Source organism: Xylocopa sonorina, chromosome 9 (genome assembly GCF_050948175.1).
Source record: "Xylocopa sonorina isolate GNS202 chromosome 9, iyXylSono1_principal, whole genome shotgun sequence".
Lineage (NCBI taxonomy): Eukaryota > Metazoa > Arthropoda > Insecta > Hymenoptera > Apidae > Xylocopa > Xylocopa sonorina.
In genome coordinates this window covers 7,357,897-7,380,093 of record NC_135201.1, presented here as the reverse complement: position 1 = coordinate 7,380,093, position 22,197 = coordinate 7,357,897, and the positions used below count along the sequence as shown (strand labels likewise).

General features: G+C 46.3%; 2 protein-coding genes across 12 annotated transcripts in view; one reads left to right on the top strand and one right to left on the bottom strand.

The window, feature by feature from the left end:
- The window catches only part of Heph (polypyrimidine tract-binding protein 1 heph), a 294,035-nt gene that overhangs the window by 37,064 nt on the left and 234,774 nt on the right, over positions 1–22,197 (top strand). The window lies entirely within an intron of this gene.
- LOC143426667 (esterase FE4) lies at positions 12,048–16,305 on the bottom strand. Its single transcript, XM_076900259.1, has 9 exons — positions 15,940–16,305; positions 15,672–15,809; positions 15,020–15,182; positions 13,769–14,271; positions 13,521–13,689; positions 12,867–13,033; positions 12,654–12,801; positions 12,429–12,570; positions 12,048–12,348 (listed from the first exon to the last, which is right to left on the bottom strand). Exons 1-9 carry the CDS (start codon positions 16,174–16,176, stop codon positions 12,048–12,050), a joined length of 1,968 nt encoding a protein of 655 aa, XP_076756374.1. The 5' UTR covers positions 16,177–16,305.

Here is a 22,197-nt window from a genome sequence, read left to right as displayed (position 1 = left end):
CGCCGCGAAATTTCGCCGGACATTGTAACGGCGCTCGTTGTTGCGCCGCTAATAATAATCAACTGGCCCACCGTTTGAAGTGGCTGCATTGTTAATGAGTCGCGTAATTAGCCTGGCGACTGGATCCCCGCGAGTGCCGGGCCTGCGTTTGAAATTCGAGCCGCCGGCGCCGACGTCAAATCCGCGTTTCCGCCCGCCTCAACCCCTCGAACGCCACCCTCGCGTTTAAACGGGGACTCTGACGTAAGGGCTGGCTGGGAATCGTTCGCGGATTTTTTTCTTTTTTTTTTTGAAGCACTCGCGATACCTCTGCCAAAGGACTCGCAGGCATTCGAGGAATTAACGAAGCTACGACCGGTTGTACCGAGCGGTGAGCTGTATTTTGCATTTGCCCAGGTTTTTGTTGCTGTACAAACGTTCTCCGTGGTTCTACGCTCTCTTGATGCATGCTTGCGTTCTCTAAAATGATTTCCTTTTCCATTTAGCAGGAGAAATTAGATGCGCACAAGTTTTTCTTAATGCTTTGCGATTTTTCTTCTGTTTCCTCTTCTTTTCTCGCAAGTGCGATCATGAAGATCGAAGAGGGTGGAAAACTATCGTTTATTTCTCAGAATTGCTACTATTCGAGTATGAGGATACGATAAAAGCTGGGAAATGAAGATTTTTAACACTTTTTTTATCGCGCAGAGGAATCTGCCATTCGATCTTGTCGCCTGTTTCGAGAGGGACTTAAATCACCGCGCGTTGCAACAAGAACGATCCGTTATCCAACTCGAAACTGTTCCGCTTCATTTTTCCCGGGTGTAATCGCGGAAATCGCGAAACGAATCTTCCCCAGTTGCCGCGTGGCCGAGCGAAGACGCGGGTGCGAAACTCGCGGCTGTATTTTATCCGGGAAGTCGAAGGAACTCGGCCACTTCGCGTGATTACGCCCGCGTCGCGATTATTTACGTTCCGCGGGATTTCCGGCCGCGTCGTCTTATTTTCCGCGGCCGGAAACTCATCGGAACTTTTCGTTTTTCAATCCTATCCCCGCCGCTGTTGCCTGGCGAGCAACAGTCCCGTTGATTTCGCTCAACTGTTGCAGCTTCCAAAGTTTCCCCCCTGCCTTCCTCAGCCAGTCACTGGGTCGTACTTTTCCCACGATATATCACCAGCACGCTGGAAAAATAGAGTTCTATTTCGGGTGGATGTGCTCGCGAAAGTTAGGCAATTTTTGCGCATTCTGTTTTTTCAATTAATTATTGTTGGTTTGGTGATTTCTTTTCCTTTTATGCTGTGTATTGCGAATGGGAAATTAAATCGTTGTACGTAAAGTACAGAAAAATATTCCGAGTTCCCTGTACGTGCGTTTATCGAGGGTTTGCTTGTGCTCCTCACTAGACCCAGGTTATCCGTAGTCGTTCGTGATTTGGTGGTAAACTGTTTGCAAAATCCTTGAAAGATGTAGTCTTCGTTGAGAAAGTAGTCGCGGTGCTCTTTGATCTTCTAATCAACTAATTAGCGTACTTGTGATGTGCCTCGCGTCTCGTTTGCGTCGCGTGACAACGGTGTAGCTTTGTTGGAAGAGGTTCGAGTGGCTGCTGGATCCACCAAGTGCTCGTCGTTTCATGTTTAAGAAGAGGATCTCTAATCGACTTGTTGGACAGCAATTTGTAATTCAGAAAATTACATCCCCCCTCCCTTTTGTGTACGATAACGATGCTCGAAGACAAGCGCAGGAGGAGGGTATTCGAACGCTTCAGGAACGCGTTCGCCATTAGAATCGTGCGTGCGCGTTCCTCGACGAGGTGCGTCGATCGATTTTGCCTGGCACGTTTGAAGAACAACGGATACTTTCGCTTTGTCTCGATCCCCGAAAAGAGGGTCAAAGTGCTTTAGAGGCTCGACTTTGATTCCACGGAGCTTTGTCGTTCCTTCAAAAGCGCGCGCGAAAGCTGGGGAATGTCGAGGACGAATCGGCGCGCATGAAATTTCGCGCTCTTTGAAGAACGCCCACCGTTCTACGTTTGAGGCTCTTGTTCTGCATTTTTCCTTCCCTTTTTATTATTATTATCACTCTATCGCGTGTTACTCGCCCAGACAGCGTGTTGAGGCGAGCAAAATTTCCTCGAATAATACTTTTCTGATTACATTTCAACGAAAGGAATTCATAATTTTTTAGCCATTCGAACAAATTCGTATTTTATCTATTCCTTATACTTGTATTGTCCCTATTTTTGGTTTTAATTCGTATAATAAATGTAGATTAAGGACAAAACTAATGAACGCAGAGCAGCAGCAGGATTACGGTCCGTCTGACCACATAGGTTCCAACTCTACTTGCACCAAACGTTCCTTTCACTCGCAAGTATCTCGTAACTCAATGCTGCGCTCGATACTTTATCGCTGTGCGATAATATCTCGCGAATAAGAATGATCGTACACGATCTAGCACGATCGTACTGACAAATATCACTTCGCCAAGTGATTTCCATTGGAACGGTCTCGCTTCATCATTCTGCGAAGATGTATTCTAAAATCGATAGCTTTCCTCTCGAATCGCGAAGTCGAAGGCATTGCGAATCTTGCACCAAAGTACCAATCGATGTATTTGATATTTTTAACGACCAGACGAGGCGTCGCGCGTTTCGTTCGCAGCCACGGAACTCCTCGAACGATCCAAAGTTCACGTGAACGCTGCGATCGAGGGAGGAAAGTCCCTGGCAAGTCGAGATCGCAACGCGGCTTTTTGCCGCGTGAAATCGACAGGCTCGACCGCAGCTTAACCGTGGCAGGGAGCCGCCTGGAACCGCACGGAACCGCAGCTAGGGTTGAAACCAACCCTTGCCCACCTCATTCGCCTTTACTCTCGGCCTTCATCCTCTTCTCGGTCAGCTGGCATCAAAGCGGAACGATGCTGCGCGGAGCGCAACTTTTTTCCCTGGTTGAGAGGTCTTTTTAGCGACGATTAAGCGCCGTTTCCATTTGCGTTTCGTACGTGTGTGTGTGTTTGCGATTTCGTGGTTTTTAAAGACGACGATGACCAAACACGTTGCGAATACTGGCAAATCTCTGACAAGAATCGCTTGGTCGTAGAATACTCGAGCTGAAAGTTCCATTTGATTGCTTCAACGCGTTGTTTCCATTTGCGTTTCGTACGTGCGTGTGCGTATGTGTGTCTCGTGTTTGCGATTTCGTGGTTGTTAAGGATGACGATGATCAAATACATTGAAAATACTGGCAAAACTGTGAGAAGAATCGCTTGGTTACAGGATATTAGACTGTACGACTGTTCGAGCTGAAAATTCCATTTGATCGCTTCAACTGTCGAACAACCGACTCCTACATCGCGGCAAGAACTATCAACGAGTGGGATCCTTACCCAGTCGTCGTCCCTTCTTCCCTCGAGCGGCAAGAAACACCGGCTCCGCTAATTGCAGGAATAACGAAGGAACTTCCGTTTGCACGCGGCTGGCCCGCAGCTGTTCGCCTCGTTACTCCATCAGCTTCCACCCCGCCCGCGTCCCTGTGTTCATAGTTATCGCGATCCGACGCCGTGGCACGCCACTCCTTCGTTTACAGCGATATTCCCTTGTGGTCGCGGTGCCAACGATGAATCTGCTCGCTTACTGTTTTGCGCGCCATCTACGCCGCGAACTTACCCCCGTATTGTTCGTTGGCCCTGCGTTAACAAGCAGAAGAGATGGTAATCTCGTGCCAGCAGCTAGAAAGAAGGGTCTGATCGAGGCTGCTTCTTGCAGTCTGCACGATGGCCCCTCTCGTCGCTGCGAATGGGGCAGCTAGTTAATTCGACGCGAACTTCTGCTTGTTGGGCTAACGTTGCTTGGGGTGGGTTCAGTATTGTGCTTTTTCGAGTGGCTCGTCGAGGCGAGCACTGTCCACAGAAGCGCGGACAAAGAGGATTCTTTGATTGGGTCAAAGGTTTTCTTGCGCTGGAATTTTTGGGACAAGTCTTAAGCTGATTGTTTGATCGTTGCAAAAAGGGGTGGCTGTACGCTTTTCGAGCAGGTTCGTTAGGGTTTCGAGTGTCCTCTGTATGTATTGGATCAATTAACAAATGATCGCAAGAAGTTCCTCGCGTGTGGTTAGTTTTACAAATAATTTGATGAAGTTTTTTCGAGGCACTTCAGTTGGGCCAGGTTTTGTGAACTTCTTCCAAGGTTCGCATCTCCCGTCCACTTTCCAAGCTCATTTACGTTCCGCGTTAATGAACAGCTAATTACAAGACGGATGAAGTTTCTTTTCGAGTTGTTGATTATTAAGTACTCGCTCCGCAGCTCGAACTTCCATTACATATTTTCATGCTCATTACAAACCGCGATTACTCACAGTCGAGACGCAAATGGTTTCCATCCGAGGGAGATACCTCGGACGCCTCGTTGAATCAACGCCATTTTTCTACGGCCACAGACGAGGCGCGATGCATTACTTAACCTCTCCACCCATCCATTTTGCAGCTCCTGTCCACGAGAGCGGAGAAGAATACCACTCGAACGTACGAATTCGAGTAACGAGCGAATTTGTCATTATCTACCCGCCATATTTCATCGTATCTTTATCCAAAGCGGAAGTTGAGGTTACACGCGACAGAGAAATGCGAGTCCCGGGTTGGTTGATCCTTAAAGGACTCCGTATCTCTGGTTTATAATCCTTCAAACGAGAAACACGAACGTTTCTTCCCACAATTTTTTTCGCTTAAAAGTGGTCTCCCTCGCGGATGACACGTTCTCGAAAGCTGCTTCGGGTTTTCAAGGGGAAATTAAGGGTTGTTACTTTCTGCGGGGACGCGGTACCAGGGATGAGAAATATTCCGCGCTGGAATTGAAATTTTTCGTACACTTTTAGAGGGATTATCGCGTTGTTTTCCACTTCTCGAATACTTGCTGCGGTGGCTTTCTTTCCAAGAGGTCTTCTAATTAGAATTTCTAACTTGCGCATGTTCCTGGCTCATTTCTTTTTCCTTTCGTGCAATTAAAACGACGGATGCTCTTCTCGTGGACTTTTTAATTTGTTTCGGAGATTTTTACCTGCTCCGTGGCGATACGTCTCTTCTGCATTAAAATGAGTAAAATTCAGTAACTTCGTTTCCTCACGGTGCACCGCGAATAGAAATTTCATTTATTTCGCTAGTTAATCGAAGTTCTTTTCCCATCTAATACGATACTATAAATACTTTTATTCGAAATCAAAAGAATTCCTACTCGAATCATACTTTTCTCATCGAACCAGCTCGACGCGCGTTTTCGTTATTTTCCTCATCGTTTGAAAATTGTTCACCGTTTGTCGAGGACGCGACTCGTTTCGATTTTCCACGGACGGTCCTATGAATACCATTCATAATCCCTTGGCCAGTCGATTAAATCCGTGGGATTCGAATTTGTCGCCTAAGAGAGGGATGAAAAGAGAGAGAGAGAGTGAGAGAGAGACAGGGGGTGGTTTTGCCTGCGTAATTTGCCGCATGAACGGGGCTCACGTTCCCGCCGCTTCGAATGCCGTCCTTACACACAACGGCCGCGAAACGTTGAACGGAAAACGCTCCAACAGATTATTCGCGGGCTTAAACGTAATTGCAGGTGAAATCGAGTGTCCCTGAAAAGGGGTGAACAAATACCTTCGACCACCGTCGAGTTTTTCGTCTTAACAACGCCAAGCATATATTTCACACTCTTTTTTCTCACTTCTGTTCATTCCATCGAGATAAAACGCTCTCTCCCCGTCCACTCGCGGCATTTTAATATTTATCCCGGCTCGAGCGAGAGATTGAAAAGGGTTATTGATATTTACGAACGCTTGATGGAGATGCATGTTTCAACGCGAACGACAAACATTTACAGCTGTAAAAAACAAAATGCAGCTGGTAATAAAAATTGTAAAGGAATGCTCACGTTCTTTTCAAACTGCTAATGTTGTTCTTCGCATTTCTTTCTTTGTAACGTGACGTTGAACGGAGTTGTACGTCTGTCTTTCAAGGTAGAAAAGAAGCTGGTAAAATTTAAATAGCGCAGCGTTTTTACGCCTCGTTCGCGTCGAACACCCGGTAGAACGCTGGTGAGCTCAGCTTTACTGTGAAGGAAACGTAGCTCGCGACCGTTCTCCCTCATCATCCGCCTCCTCCGCATCGTTTTCTTCGCTTCTGAATCACGGGCAGATCTCGTGTCACTGTCTCGACGTGCCCTGCAGTGTAGTTGTACACACTGGCCTGAGACAGATTCTGTATTACGCACACCAGAGATTCTCAGTTTCGGACAGCGTCAGCTGGGAACGGAAACGGCGAGGAACCGAGTCGCTGGTGTTCCATTCGAAGACGCCATCCGCTGTTCGCTTCGAGCAGTCGAGTCGAGATTTAAGTAATAATTTCAGTGGTATTAAAGGGCGAGTTCGCAAATCGATTTGCGATCGCTAAAAAGAGGTTCGTTCGGTGAAATCTTGCAGTGTTTCGTGAAGAAAGATATCTTTGGAACGAAGGATATTCGATGGCTTGAGAATCGCTGACGTCCAACCGCGATGCTCGCATGATGAAAGCTGCAGGCTACCATTTTGCTTACGCTCCTCCGCCTGTCCATATTATTGTTCGTGACAGTGACAGAGCGTCGCTGGATGGCGTCTCGTATCATTGGTTGGTCCCTAACGCGATATTTGCATCGATAAAATTCTGTTTCGAGCATTCTCGATAGTACGAGACGCTGATTATTTGGCTAGAAAAAGGTAATTAGCCGTCTGACGTGATCGAAGTCGCGAAATGGCGATTGGGTACGAAACGAACGGTATCAGAAGGAAATTTCGCCTGAGACGGTCCCAGGGGGAATCGAGCGAATTAGATACAGCCGGATTAGGGGAGCTAACGGGGACATAACGCTGGCTTCGTCCCTCCAGATTTTCAAATATTCATTTTCTCATAGCAGGCTGCATTGGCTCGTTGGGGGTTGCAACGGATTACGGGGCGACGTAGCAACCCACGTGGCACGATGGGACTCCGAGACTTAAGACGATAGCCTTGGGAATCGATTCCATTAATCGAAGCTCGTCTATCGAGCGCTCGATGAGACGCTTCCATCGTTCAGACGGGGTTGTTTCTTGTTCTTAGAAATTGTCGTAGCGAATGTTGAGATGCTTGGACTGATAGGAATTTGGAAGCTTGGAGTCTCAGAGACTTGAAAACTTAGGATTTTGGAGTTTTGAGACTTTCAAGCTTGGTCTCAGGAAACTTAGAAACTGAGGGCTTAGAAATTTGCAATCTCAGAAAATTAGAAGCTCAGAGTCTCAGGGATTTGGAAGCATAAGATTTGAGAACGTGAAAACTGAAAACTTTCAAGCTTGGTCTCAGGAAACTTAGAAACCGAGGACTTAGAAATTTGGAGGCTTAGAAAATTGGAAGCTTAGGATTTGAGAACGTGAAAACCGAAGACTTTCAAGCTTGGTCTCAGGAAACTTAGAAATTTGGAGGCTCAGGAACTTGCAAGCTTGCAACTTGAAGAAGTATCCACGAAATCTCTTCTCAGAGTCGGTCGTTTCACAGATCGCAGGACGGAAATCTCGGGAAGACCGTTTGTTCGAGGGACGATATTCCAGACACGTCCGCGGCGTCTCGATGATATTGTCGGGGGCGACTTGCCGGTGTAATGACTGGGCCGGTCGCAAAAGTGGAATGGAAATCGGGCCAGCATCGATTACGATACGGCCGTGTCGCGTGACAGAACGAGCGTACACGGCCAGCACAATGCGCTAATGCGACACATTGTTCGGCCCCGGAAAAATTGCCGCTCGTTACCGGTGCCAACAATGCAGACACCGCTGGCACACGTAACCCGCGAAAATTATAGTCGATGCTCGAACGACACTGGCCATGCATGCGTGCCCGCTTCGACTGGCTCGGAAGAATCGTCTCGCACAGAGAATTGATCGAGAAGAGAATTTTTATTCAGATACAGCGTTGCTTTGTCAATTAAATCACCATTTCGCGACTTCTAATATTTTAAATAGGCATAAGAATGCCAAATGAAGTTCGAAAGAAGAAACCAGGTTCTCCTAACGCAATCAAAAGTTCAAAATGGACACCATCGCTCGAGGTAATCGTTTGTCACGTCTCGAACGCCATCGTCGTCGATTCCAGGGTAAAAAAGCGGTGATCCGTCATTCGCGATGGTATATGAAAAACAGCCAGGCCAATTTTCGAGACCGCGAATAATTAAACGTCCCTTCTGGACAAAGGGCTTGTATACAGCGATATTACGTTTCCGTCGCGAAGAAGAGGGACTTATTCTTCGAGGCTTGGGACGATCGCTGTGGCATTGTTCGTTGTGACGTTCCATTCCACCCCTCTCGAACGAGAAACTAGGGGATAGTTGCTTGTATCGTTCGTATATATTTTGGTCTTCTGAATCGTGGCTCATTAATTACTTTTTATCATCGAGCGGAGGGGCCATTTAATGGCAAGCGCGTAGAACGAACGGGAAATGAGATATGTAAAGAAATAAAAATTGCATGAATCGTATACGTTGCTCTGTACGTGTTACGAAATGTTTTTTAAAATTATGTAACCATTTAATTTATTTTTTTGCGACTGGGTGTAGCTGGAATCTACCTGCTGATAAATACATGGAATAAGTAGGAAGCGAGAAGGTTGAGAGATCGCGTTTTATTTTGCGCGCGCGCGATGCAAAATATTTTTTAAAATTCTGTCAACTTTTTATCTCTTTCCGTTTAAACATACAGCTGCGTAATAATTTAACAGCGAAACTTCGGTTTCGTAGAACACTCTGAACACGTACAGGGTTTTTCCCCGCGCGATCGCAGCCCCCAAGGAGGGAAATGTAGATCGCCAAATTAAGGGTCAGATATTAATTCGTGTCTCGCGGAAAATTGGCCAAATTCCTCTGGTAACCCCGACGGTGGTCTGGTAATTACGTCGTGTTCATCGTCGTGTACGTCTCTCCAGTAAAAAAAGGGGCTCCCATAGAAGCAAGAAGCGGTGGCTTCGTCCAAGAACGCGGCTCGATTTTCCAGGGCTTTTACTAATTACACGCGTACCTGTCGGTCTTGCAGCGGGGCTCGTCGAATCCGCGAATACCTCATTATCGCGAGACACGACGGGCATCCGGATCCCGCGTGCTGGAAACTTGGGAACCCGCCGCGGTTCCCGCTGAAATTTCGTTCGTTACTCGACCTGGAATATGGGCTATCGTAACAATAGGGTAGGAGGGGGTTGGATAAAATACAGGAGCTGATTCTTCGTGCGAGGGTAGACGAAAAATGTATGGGATCTCTGTACTAATTTTTAATTGCCTGGTTGAACACTATATTTTTGTAAAAACATCTCTACGTGTGTCTACGAATCGCTAGCAAGTTCGAAATTACGCAAAAAGATCCCTGGTCTCCATAAATAGTGTTCTCGATACAAAAAGCTCGAAGCGTTCAAAGGAAAAGTGTGACAAATTAATTTTTTATCGTTCGGTTGAACATTATATATTCGTGAAAACATCTCTACCTGTGTCTACGAATCGGTGGCAAGTTCGAAAAATACGCGAAAAGGTCTCTGGTCTCCATAAATAGCGTTCTCGATACAAAAAGCTCGCAGCGTTCAAAGGAAAAGTATGACAGAGTTCAAACGAACCCGTCCACGATGACACTTGCATCGGTGTTGAAATGGAGGAGAGGAGCCTCCAGAAACGAGCGCAATCGAAAACCGAGACCGGGTGTATTTTTTTAGCCGGTAATCAAAGGACAAAGTGGGGGCCGTCCGGCGAAGGTGCGAGGAAAAACAAGCGGACGCGGATACTTGAAGCGAAACAAGGCACGAAGGCCGCCGTTGATTGACCATTTGCATAGACAAATAAGTACGGGGCTGCGCGGCGAGCGCGGCTGTTTACCCAGCAGTCGAATAATCGTTTTCGAAGCGATTTCGAGAGCAGCCCCCGTGCGCCCAAAGCGCGCGACGGCAAACACTGACGAGTGCCTTTCGAAAATTCGCCCGCGCGTCACCACTGGCTATACATCGTGTCGATTTCCACCCGAGCTTCCTCTATTTTCCCAGAAATACCGCTTTTCCTGCTACAGCTGACTAATTAAACGAGTTTTTCCGTGCGGTCCAGATACAAAAGTTGCGCGCGACGCGTGGAGGAATGGCTCGTATCTGTGAGAAATTTCTAGGATAGATTCTAGAAGCTAAAACAAGACGAAACTGAAGAGCGATAAAATTTCGTTCGACGCTTAGTTTTCGAGGAAAACGAATTTGAAAGCGCAAGGGTGGTGCAAGACCGCGAGCCACTGCGATACAGGATACAACTAAGATGGCTGCACCAGTCTGTGGATCGTTGTCCATTAGTGTACGCGCAGATATTCACCTTCAATTTTCTCGTAGACTAAGCTGTAAATGCAATTTTATTATTTTTCATTCTCGACTTATTTTGAGTTGGACAATCGAAAGTCGTTTATCTGTTCTTATGTTTTTTCTTTTTGTGTAATTTATATCGTTCTGGTTTCTCTCCATCGAGTACAACAGATATGTTTCAATTTGGGATGTTGGTAAGTAGATTAAAATGAAAATGCCGGGGAACTCGCGCTATTATAATTCGAACTGCGAGATCCGGCATTTGGCTGGGAAATTTTGCAAAATAATACCACGTCGAAGAAACCATAAAACGAATCCGCGTCCAGGGTAGAACCAGCCGAATGCAAAGTGTCCCGAATTCCCGTATAAATCAACGGTTCCAGAGCGAGCGTCGGCTCTGAAACAACTTTCGTTAACATCGACGGTTGGAAACGGTCGAAGTTGCTCGCTCGCCGCTGCGGAAAATATTCCAACGGTGTATAAAGGGTTTTAAATCTTGCAGTAAAGCGACGATTCCGCGAGCGTCTCCGTGTTGGATCCGGTTTTTACTGCGTTCGAGGGGAACTAATTAAAATTCGACGCGGGAATTTCGCTTTTACTGCGGCGATAAACAACCCTTGCCTCCTTGTCCCGTCACGGATTAAACCTTTCTTTCTTCTCGTTCATCCGTTTCGAAGTCCAACCGTTCTTATTACAGATTTCGATTTCGACCTAATTAAAAGTTCGCAGCAGACTTTTCAAAAATCTGACGAGCTGAAAATCGAAGTTCTTCAATATTCCACCCTCCTCGATGTTTAACGCGTAATCTTCGCTGTGACTTTTGCGCGAAATGTCAAAGAAATCTCGCGTAAATCGCGGTGGGATAAGAGAGAGGGAAAAATTGTCTGAAGAAGGAAAGACGTTTGTCTTCATTTCGTTGGAAACCGGCGCGGAACGGAAAAGAAGACAAACACAGGGCCGGCCGGATGATTAATTTCCCCGAGCGCGAAGGAACGCCACCGTGGCGCATATTTTATGCACGCGTTTAATTCTCCACACGCCAGGCGAACTTAATTTCCACCGGATTCCATTATGCTTTTCGTTTATTAGGACTCGTCTTAATAAAACCGGCGACGATCCTGCGGGAGATCCTCGCCGCTGATAATACGCCCTCTTTCCACCTTTGTTTCTCGGTTGTTCGCGCGTTTATTGCCGCGGATGCGTTCCTTACACGGTGGCGTGGAAAATTCTGCCAACCAGATTCCCGTCACTCCTCGTTCTTACCTCCCTCGGACATAGTTCCGCTTTAGCCGGCTGTTGTTCAACAATTTTGAAGCTCGAAGCAGCGGAAAGTTCGAGGAGCTGGAAATTTGGAAATCTGAAAAGCGGCGAAAATTTGAGAGCTTGAACATTCCAATTATGGAAACTGTTTGTGAAGCTAAAAATTTGGAAATCTGAAAAGCGAGGAAAATTTGAAAGCTTGAAAATTCCAATTATGGAAACTGTTTGAGATGCTGAACATTTGCAAATCTGAAAAGCGAGGAAAATTTGGAAGTTTGAAAATTCCAATTATAGAAACTTCAGAAACCTGAGAATTTGATAATTTGATAATTTAGAAATTAGTAAATTTTAGAGATCGAGCAAACTACTCGAATTTCGCTACGTTCTATGGAAACACGGTTGTATATCAGAAATATACTCTTTATTATCAACAATTTCAAACAATCAGATATTTAGTTTACCAGAAATGGGTTACGAATAGCATCACTGTATAGACTAGTATTGTACATCCTACCGCACGAATACTATCGTTGTTGTCATTTTCGAATATCAATTCTATGGGAATCACGAACGGCGAGTAATCCTCGATTTCTCGGAAAATCGTCAGATTCGCCGTCAGTTGTTCCCAAAATGCCATTCTTTCCGGGAAGAAAGCGTCCGCCACGATCACTTCTGAATATCTACCGACTCCAAATTGCAGGAATTCGTGAGAATCCTTGTAATCCGGCCACGATGGTATCCTCCATGCCTTTGGTACTCTGCGTACGTTCAAACTCAAGTTAAACGTGTTCCATAAATTTCTTTTTCGTGAAATATACAAAGTTACTCTAGTTTTTACCCGGTAGCCGCGAAGCTGGCCCACATTTCAGTCATTATATTTATCATAGCAACATCGCTTTCTGTATTGTGCAACATTTGATCCTTGTGCTTCTTGTTCAATATTGGAATCAAGTAATTTAAATCGTCCGCGTGCGCGACTCCTGAAACCACCAAACAATTAATTTAATTCATGATCCACACATGCGTGTAACGATTAATAATTTGTAACGCGAATCCTGCTTACCGTAACGAGTCATTTCCTTAGAACTGAACGTACTAGTGAAGGTACCCTCGTAATCGAATAGATAAAAGTACGTGCTCGAGTTCATCTTCTCCGATTGGCACTTTAAAGTTTGATAAGCTGGCCACAAGAACAACGCGTCGCTCACCATCTGCAAGACGTGGAAATTCTGATCGTGATCGACCACAGACCATGCATGCTCGACTTCTAACGCACCTCTGTGACGTTTTGTCCGTCGGACAAGCAACGATTCCCTGGAAAGTAGAACTCGTCGATCGCGTCGACGAACGCGGTTACGTTCGAGATCAGCTGGTAATACTCCAGCGAGTAAGGCAGATGCGTCTTGAAATTATTTATCAGCTCCGACGTGAAGGTCGTGTTGTCTGAAAATCGAGAACGGGGGCAGTTTTTCGAAGTCAATTAAAAGTTATAATTGCGAATCCTGCGACGAGCGATAGCCGCGTCAGGATCAGCTGGACGATTTGGTACCGATGTCTGGCGAACGTGTTCGTCGAGCATAATCTTCGCGATTGCGGATAAAGAAGATGACTACGCTCTTTGTCCCGAGAAACTCAGATTCCACGGGACAGAAAATTTCTACAGGACGATACGGTGGAGACAAAGGGACCCGTTATCGTCTCCAAAGTGGAATACAAGGAACTTTTTAAGAGATAGTAGCTGAAGAAAATGGACGAACCATTAAAAGTTCCTTTTCTCTCGAAACCCTACAATTTATGATCTTAATAAAACCTTCCAATCTTTATAAAATACTATTACTAATTATATAGACAGTCTACTAGAACTGAGATATGGTAATTAAAATTCCTCCAATTAATTGCTGTGGATGATGTAAATTCTTTGTCAACGTACCAGACATTTTCATTAGTCCATCGTCTTTGGTGACTCCCATGATGAATGGTATATCCCGGAAATGGCCCGTTTTTATCGTATTTAGGGGGTGCGATGTCATGAGAGCGTCTTCTGATTCCGTCTCGATCGTGAGTGCAAAAATGCAGCAGGGTTTCATGTCCCAACTCCTCTGCATTTAAAAACTAACGAATAATCTTCTTTCGAATTTACGAAGAAATCGATAAAAACAAATAAAAAAATCATCTTACATAATGCTTCAATATTTTGCCTAATTTCTTGACGTTAACTTTCCTTAAGCAGTCCATAATGCTCTGTTCGTCCTCTTCGCTGTACTCTTCGTACTCCACGTCCCTATCCTCCGACACTGTCGTCACTTCCGGTGACGCAGTGGTGGTCGTCGCGTTATTACTCTCCCTTTTTTCGTTCTCTTCGTCGTTGATTTTTTGAGGGAGACAGCCGAGCCAGTTGGCCACGTGGAGGGTCGCCCTCCTCGCCCAGCTTCTGGTGCTGATGGCCCAAGGGCAGAGAGCGTTTCCGCTCTGCAGGATGTACCTGTTGAACAGCCCTTCCGTTTTGTTGGTGAGGGCCAACGCGTGCACCATCGACGCGCCCGAGCCGTGGCCCCATAAAGTCACATTCCCAGGGTCCCCATTGAACGAGCAGATGTTCTCTTGTATCCACTGCAGCGCCATTAAGACGTCCTTCAAGCCGTAGTTTCCTGGGCTCGCATCGCTGCCTGTGCTCAAGAATCCTGGACAGATAGGCGGGAGATCAGAGTTTTAGATGCTCAGAAATTGAAAATGGGAATTCGGATGGTGAGAAATTCTGGAAGTGGAGGCGGAAGGTTGAGAAAGTTGATGCGGGGAAATTGAAATACTCAGAGGTGAAAAATTGGAAAATTAGATTAATGCTGGCGATAGGAAAGTTGAAGATTGGAAGACGGAAAGTTGAGAAATGGCTCGCGTGAGGTAATAGGAATTGACGGCTGGAAATCGAGAAACTGGCGAAGCATTCTGGAAATGAGGAATTTTGGGGATTGAAAAATTGGAAACGGATGATGAGAAAGTTGATGCGGGGAAATTGAATCGCTCTGAGGTGAGAAATTGGGAAATTCGGTTATTGCTGGTGGTAGGAAAGTTGAAATGGGATTTGATGTGGATTTGGGATATGGCTCGCATGAGGTAGGGTTTGGACGTTGAAAATGGGTAATTCTGCAAGTGAAAGTGGAAGGCTGAGAAAGTTGATGCGGGGAAATTGAAACGCTCAGAGGTGAGAAATTGGGAAATTGGTTTATTGCCAGTGGTAGGAAAGTTGGAAAATGGCTCGCGTGAGGTAATTGAAATTGTCGGCTGAACATGGACAAATTGGCAAAGCATTCTGAAAATGAGGAACTTTGGGGATCGAAAAATTAGAAATGGTAACATATTTGGAAATGGATAATGGGAAATTTTGGAACAGGAAGTTCGAGTTGACATAAACCACAAATAACGAATCGTTACCTAGAATATTCAAACGATAGTTAACCGTGACTAGGATTACATCCTGATCCATCAAGTAGTCCGGTGGTAACTTGCGGCTGTTGCTGCTACCGCTGCTGTATTTATCGCCGTGCACGTACACCATCACCGGAAGCCCACTATTCACCCCTGGTTTCTGTGAATCCTGCGAACATTTCCTTCCACTCGTACATCCCAACAAACAAACGATCCTCGATCGTTGTCAACGATAAGATTACCAATCGACAACACCAATATAAAATCCAAACTCGGAATCATTGACAAAGATTTAAATATACACGGTGGACGCAAGAGCATGTTCACTTTCGAAATGGAAAGAGTGACTAGAAGTTGAAGTTGGGGGAAACGCGTCACCTTGAATCAAGTTTAATTAAATCGAGCGGACCTTGCGAACTAATCGAGCTCATATTCCAACGACGCTTTTTATTCGTTTCGCTAAACAACGCTGTACAGTTGTTTACGGTTTTCTAGTAATTGTGCATTATAAGCGGAAATCGTCACGTTGCGACTTTTCCTTTATCACCAGATACAAATTCCAATTTGGAAATTTTAGATTTCCATCTTTACGCCTTTTAATACCACCACTTTCATCCCTCGCATCATTCTGTACCGTTTTAAAGGAAGAAACACTTACAACAGGAACGAAAATATTCAGGTAGAGGCAGTTCTCGCTTCCAATAATGTTTCCATTGTGATTCAACTGCAGGCACACATTCCTGTTCGCCGTCGCAATGTAAGCTATGGGCCACGAGCGATTCCATGGTCGTGGACTCTGCCAACACAAGTGTTACGCTCTTAAACATGCAAAAATCAAAAGGCGATACTACATTGAGATATAAAAAAAAAAGTGAAAACTTGTAGAACCGTGGAATTCGAAGGGTGCTTGTAAGTCGACTGCTCACCTTGAATCTGAGCTCGCCAATCGGCGGCTCAGCGTAAGGCACCCCCAAGTAGTGTATCGCTGTCCTCCCTCGCGTGCTGTTGCTGAAAATTCCCCAAATAGTACCAAACCTCGTCGAAACTTGGAGAAACTGGCCGTTGACAGCGACGATGACAGCGAAGAAGAGCGTAAAAGCCATCAACCACCGTTTGCAACCGCAACCATCGTCCGTCGTGCGTCCACGTTGTCGCGCGTGCATCTTCGAATAGCGCACCGCGCGGTCACCAACGTCTGAATGAGGCTGAGTCGCGTGCAGGAGGCGAACGGCGTCCAATTGCGCAACTATCGCGGGCCAGACGAGCAGATCGAGCTGATTCACTCGCGATACGTGGCGTGGTGCCAAATAAATGGTGGTGCCTCGAAAACAGCCGGATGTTTCGTTCTCGTCCTTTTCGTTTCTTTCCCACGCGTGTCCTCCCTCGTTGCTGCTTGCGCCACTGTTTTAAGTCGCGCTTACGCGTGCACCATTTGTACTCGTAACAATGTTGCAACGCGCGATGCATTCACGCGCGATGCATTCACGCGCGACACGTTCTCGCGCGAGGCGATCGCTCGCAGCACCCTTGGCGCAGAAGGGTGGTTAGATCGAAGTCTGCGGGTTTCGTTGGTGGAAATTGGACTTGAGGACTCGTTATCTGATAGTTTGGGTTAGGTTTGTTGCTACGGTAGATTGGAACGCGTGTTTGGGATGTTAGTGAAAGTTGGGTACGTAAGGCGAGGCACGTTTGGCAAGGTGGATCGTTCTCGTTGGATGTGGTGTTGGTGCGAGGCTCGAATGGGTCTGGAGTGTTAATCGTGGACGAGTTCCGTCGTGCGATTCGGATTTTCAGGCTGTTTTAAATCGTTTTTAGAAGTGAGATTTATATTCGTACGATAATTTGAAAAATGTTGATACTTAAAAAATTTGCAAGTTATTTGTGCTTCGAAAATTAGAATTGGTCTGTTAGAACTTTGTCAATCGCTCTTGACATTGCCTCGTGAGTCAGAGGTCAGGGTTAGCGTGTCGCTAACGTTCATTAATGGAATCTAGGCTTCCTGGAATTCTGTTTTTCGCCCAATTTCGTAGTTCACACATTAATTACTCCGCGCAAAAAATTTGCAATACGATGAGTGTCCAAATAAATTATTAAACGACTGTCCTAACAGTTCGTCAACAGTGTCCCTTGCAATCCTGTTTAATTAAAAAGAATAAGGTGTTACATGAATTTTTACGCCTGCAAAATCTCCGCTCCCGGGGGTAGTTTTAGAGAAGTGCAAGTTTTACGGAGGGGGTTGGTATCGGTAATTGAATTAGACGGGAAGTTAAGCAGTCTGGTACTTGCGAACCGACAAATTTGTTAAATTGAACTGCTAATCCGCTAATCCTTAATGCCCCGTTATCAAACTCGTATCTGCGTGGTAAGGGTGAAGGGTGCTCACGAGTTCGGTGGTGTCCAATGAAGCGCTCTGATAAACACGAAGATTCCCTTAGCTGCTTAAATGGCGAACTTAAATCGCGAAACCATCAGCCCCTTTTCCAGCTAAGTGCAAGTACAGGGACAATTAAATGAATAATCGAGAGAGACTGTATAATTTCTAATTACAATCGCGCGTTACGCGATTGCGTAATTACGCGAGGCGAAAAGTTTTTTAATACGTTAACAAGCACCGATTCATGAAATTCCGCTCCGTCTTCGTCCGTGGCGAGCAGAAGAACCGGTTCCGGCCGAGGTTCTAACAATTTCCCGAGAAGGGGCTTCCCCCGGGGATTTCCGGTCCGTTTCCACGCGGAATCTCCGCGCCACCTTCGTTACGCGTCGTTTGCCAAGCCGTTTATCTCCTCGTCATTAGTTATGCCGTGTTGCCCGCTTCCAACCCCCATCACTCATCAACCCCCTCGCGTTCTCGCGAAAATAGGTTGCCGTTCTAATTGCCTGTAACCATAGACCCGGTGTTATGGTTGCGTTATGGTGCGCGCAGGCTCCTCCAATTTACGTGGCTGGGATTAGAGGTAATGTTGTTTCTCAGACGATTGTCTGAAGTTTTTTTAGAATTCCTGCCTTTTAATACAGTCGAGGTCTCTTTTTATTTTCTAATTCAAATCGATGGATTTTTGCAAGCCACGATACAATTTATATATTTCGTCTTTATTTAAAGAATTTCGACACTTTAGAAATTCTAGAAAATATCAGAGTTTTAATAATGTATATATATATATTTTGAATTTTCCAAGCAAGTATTTGGAAAGTTCAAAATTATTACTGGAAGGTATGATTTCTGAGGAATTCTACTTTCAAGTAGTCACAGGGGATGTATTCAGGGGTGAGTTACTGGATGTTCGAGATCTGATGGTTGGACGTCGCCGAGGATGGCTGGTTTCGATGATTCCGAGTGGTTGCTCGAATCTGGGGAGTTTTAAACGTCGGTCGGGGGTTGTTTTCGGGGCAGGGCGAGGGCTTACGGGGATTTACGGAGGAAGGATGGGATTTAGGGAGTTGGAAATTCCTCGGTGGTGCATTATTTCGCGCGTCGTGGTTTTATCGCGGAATAGTTAGCCCGGGTGGTTGATTAATAATATTGCGACTCGAAATGCGGATGGATTTCTTTTCGCCTGTTAATGCTGCGTCGAATGATGAATAATTTTCCCAGAAATAATTGCAATTGCATAGAGCCTGTAACAGTTGAATACAATTTTCTTCGATTTTTCTCTCATTTATATACAGTGTTCTCAATTTTTCACATAATCATCTGCAAAGGAAATAAAATCGCGGGTGAATCAAGCCATCTTGGCGCGATATCGCCGGTATCAAAACGTTATCCTTGCGGGCGCATTAGAGCATTCAGGGGTGAAATATCAGGGGCGCGTCGGTGAATAATACACGGGAAGTTCGCGGAGGAAAAATAGCTTCCGTGTCCTCGATTCGCCACGCGGTTATCGCACTTGAAACTTTTAGAGTGAACGTACACCGACGGGAATTAGCCGTGTACGTGCATTCGGAACACCGTTTCTGGCGGCGCCAATAGTGGGGATGGAGCAGACCTTCCGGTTATTTTATTTACGCGGACGCGGTTAATATTGCCAGTGAACTCGACTGAAGTGGGTCATTCATTTCCTACGGGGGCTGAAATTTCTTTCTCTACGGTTCTCCTTCCTTTTTTCGGGAAAGTTCGCTGTTTCCACCGAGTGCCGGGGGTAGGTTTTTTCGCTCGAAGAACGCTGGAATAGTTCAGAAGCTTTTGACAGTTGATGTTAATTATTTCCACGTGGAGAGAAAAAAAAACAGCTGTTCTTTAATCAAGTTTCAATCAAGCGCGCTGGCGTTTTTCAAAAAAGACCTGGGGGGTTGTTCAGGGGTTGGAAAAATTGCGCGGAGGAATCTGAAAACAGCGAGCGCGCGCTCGAAACGTCCTGGCGAATCCAAAAACGTCGAGATTATCAACCGCCCCCGCCCCGTAAACGCACCCTTTCGCCAGGAACGGATGCATCATTTAGCGCGGTGCAGCGCGCGCAGAGGACGCGGGTACAGAGGGAAACGATGCAGCGGAGTGATGCATCGCCCCGAGAGATTAATGCATCGCGGCGAACAGTTTGCCGGAGTGAATAACGGCCGGCTGCAATAATGATATTGTCATTAAGCTGTCCGCGAAAGTTTCGTTTTCGTGGTCGACGTTCGCGGCCCGTTTCAGAAGTTGATTGATCCCACGCGACAGCTCGATCCGCTCGTCTCTGATTTCCGGCGATCGCGAGGCGCTCGTGTTCTCCGATCGATACCCTTGCGGTTTCAGAGCGGAATCGCGTGGCTTTTTTCGTCGAAACGTTCCATTCGAAGAAACATCCATTCTTCCTCGACATCGCCGCAACAATAGGATAGATTCGAGCGAGATTTGAATACGAGAATGAAAAGATTCTATGCTTTAAGAAACGTGAAGTTTATGAAAGGTTTTCTCGTTGATTCGACGAGTAATTAATTTTAGAGCGAAGGAAGGGGTAGTTGCGTTGACGAGTCGAAGAGGGGGTTGGAAATGTGGCCGGTTCGTGTAACTATTGTGATCATCGCGGGTAACAACAGGCACTTACCACAGCGGGAAGCAATTTTCTCTGTAGAAACGGTTTTTCATGCCCCCCACGCACGGGCACGTACGCGAGATCGTAAAAAGGAAGGGTGTGCCCGGGTTCATTTAACCCGCGCCACGATTTCCCTCTGACCAACCGGGCCGCTGGGGTGTAGTAACGCGCTAATGAAGTATTTACTATTCTATTACCGCGTACGTGCCACGCGAATAGCGACCGTCTCTCCTCGCCACTCGACTTTTCTCGTTTACCCGCCCTGCTGCCTCGCGGGGGTGGCTGCTGTGATTCCAGAGGACCACTAATCTCGTCTCGAAGATGCAGTTGCCTCTTTTCGATTCTCTTTTGTTTCACTGGTCCACGGGCTCGTTCGAATACGTGGCTTTGTCATTGATTGGGGGTTGCGAGTAAGTTAATTTAGAAGTGCAATTTTTCGAGCGAATTCTTGGGTGTAATTCTGAAGTTATTGATAAGTAACGAGAATCTAGGTTTATTGGAACTGAGGATGATATCTCGTTCGTTCGATCGGAATTAAATTTCGTTAATTTGGGATAAGTAGGGCTTGATTTCTTACGTTTTGAAGGCATACATTTATCATCTAGATTAAATTCTCTATTTGTGTATTTAATTCCTTCAGCATTTCGTTTTTCGAGTCGCTAATCGGTTCTTTCTGCGAAACCCTTAATTGACCAGCCCTAAGTGACGGGGTAGAACGGGTAGAAAAAAAAAAGAGAGAAGGTGCATTTCCATTTGAATCGCGAACAATGCCCACCCAATTGCTTCCCGATATCCATTTTGCTCGGCGAGAACCGCCGCTGGCCCGATCGATATCGATTCCAGTTATCGTTATAATTTCTCTGGCCGACATTCCCGGCTCCTGAACGTCCTCTTTTAGCCGCGGAACCAATAATGTACCGTGACACGCGCGACACGTAAAATGGAGGACAGCAGGCCTGTACGCGCGGTGACAAATGGCCGTGGCCGCACGCAAAATGGACGCCGGATATAAATACGTTCCGCGCCGTAGTCAGCCCGATACAAAACCGCTCAATCTGTCGTCGTAGACAAAGGAAAATCGTTTTGTTTAATTCTCCCTATATTTTTTTTTTCACCCTCCTCCCCACCTCCGCGCGCTTCTATTTTTAATTTCTGCTCCGCAGGGAACGCCTGGGCGTTTCAGTATTTCTGACAGTTTCCGTCAAAAATGCTTTTGTTTTTTTTGTTTCGATCAGCATCCATCGCGGAATACGTCGGCTATGATTGTTCATTGTTACCTGGCGCGCCAAAGAGAAAAAAACTGATCGTTGGCACCGGAGAACGGTCACAGTGTGCGGTCAGTACCGAAAGGACGATCGAGCAGACGCGCCTGTGCGTATGCAACTCAGCTGCACAGCTGTTTGACGCTGAACCTCGCTCTCCCCTTGCGAGTCCTCTTCGCGACTCGCTTCCACGCTTTCGTGTGGCCGTTCGAAGGCGAGTAAAACAAAATCCAGCTTGGGTTTCTTGGCTAACGCATTCGAGAAAGACATTGGTATTTAAATTAAAAGAATTCGAAGTACCCAGTTTAACGCGATACGAAGATATATCGTTCACGAAGGTTTCCTAAGTTCCAAGGGTGGCTCTTTCTATTTCGAGCGAGAGTAGACGCTCGAAGTTTTTACCGACACTTAATCAGCGATGACTTTCCAGAATGTCGTAACCCGTTCGGTACCTTGGACGGTTATGGTCCAGTTATAACCTAGTTGTGGATAATATCGCAGTATTTTCGTGGCTCAGCCACGACCAAGCGCCATCGACGAGACTCTCCCGAGCACCATCGCTGAGCCTGACATCGACGCGCTCGAGAAAATCAGAAATTAAGCATCCCCTCGCGCGATCTCGATCGCTCGCCTCCGTTTCTCACGGACGCTTCACACGCTAACAAGTGCACCCGTTGACCCGTGCCCCGCGTATTCCATGCAAATTTCGCCGGGGTAAACCCGGTGAACCGCACCCTCCCGCATACGTGGACGCTCGTGCATACTCGCAGCGATCTTCAGCGTTCGACGCGATCGATTTCCGGGTGAGTAGCCTGCGACTATTTTTGGTGAACGAATCGAGTCGAAGGGGCGGAATAGAAGGGGTGTCGATGCGTCCATGATGCATTTCAGCGCTTGGTGCACCTTGCGGCTG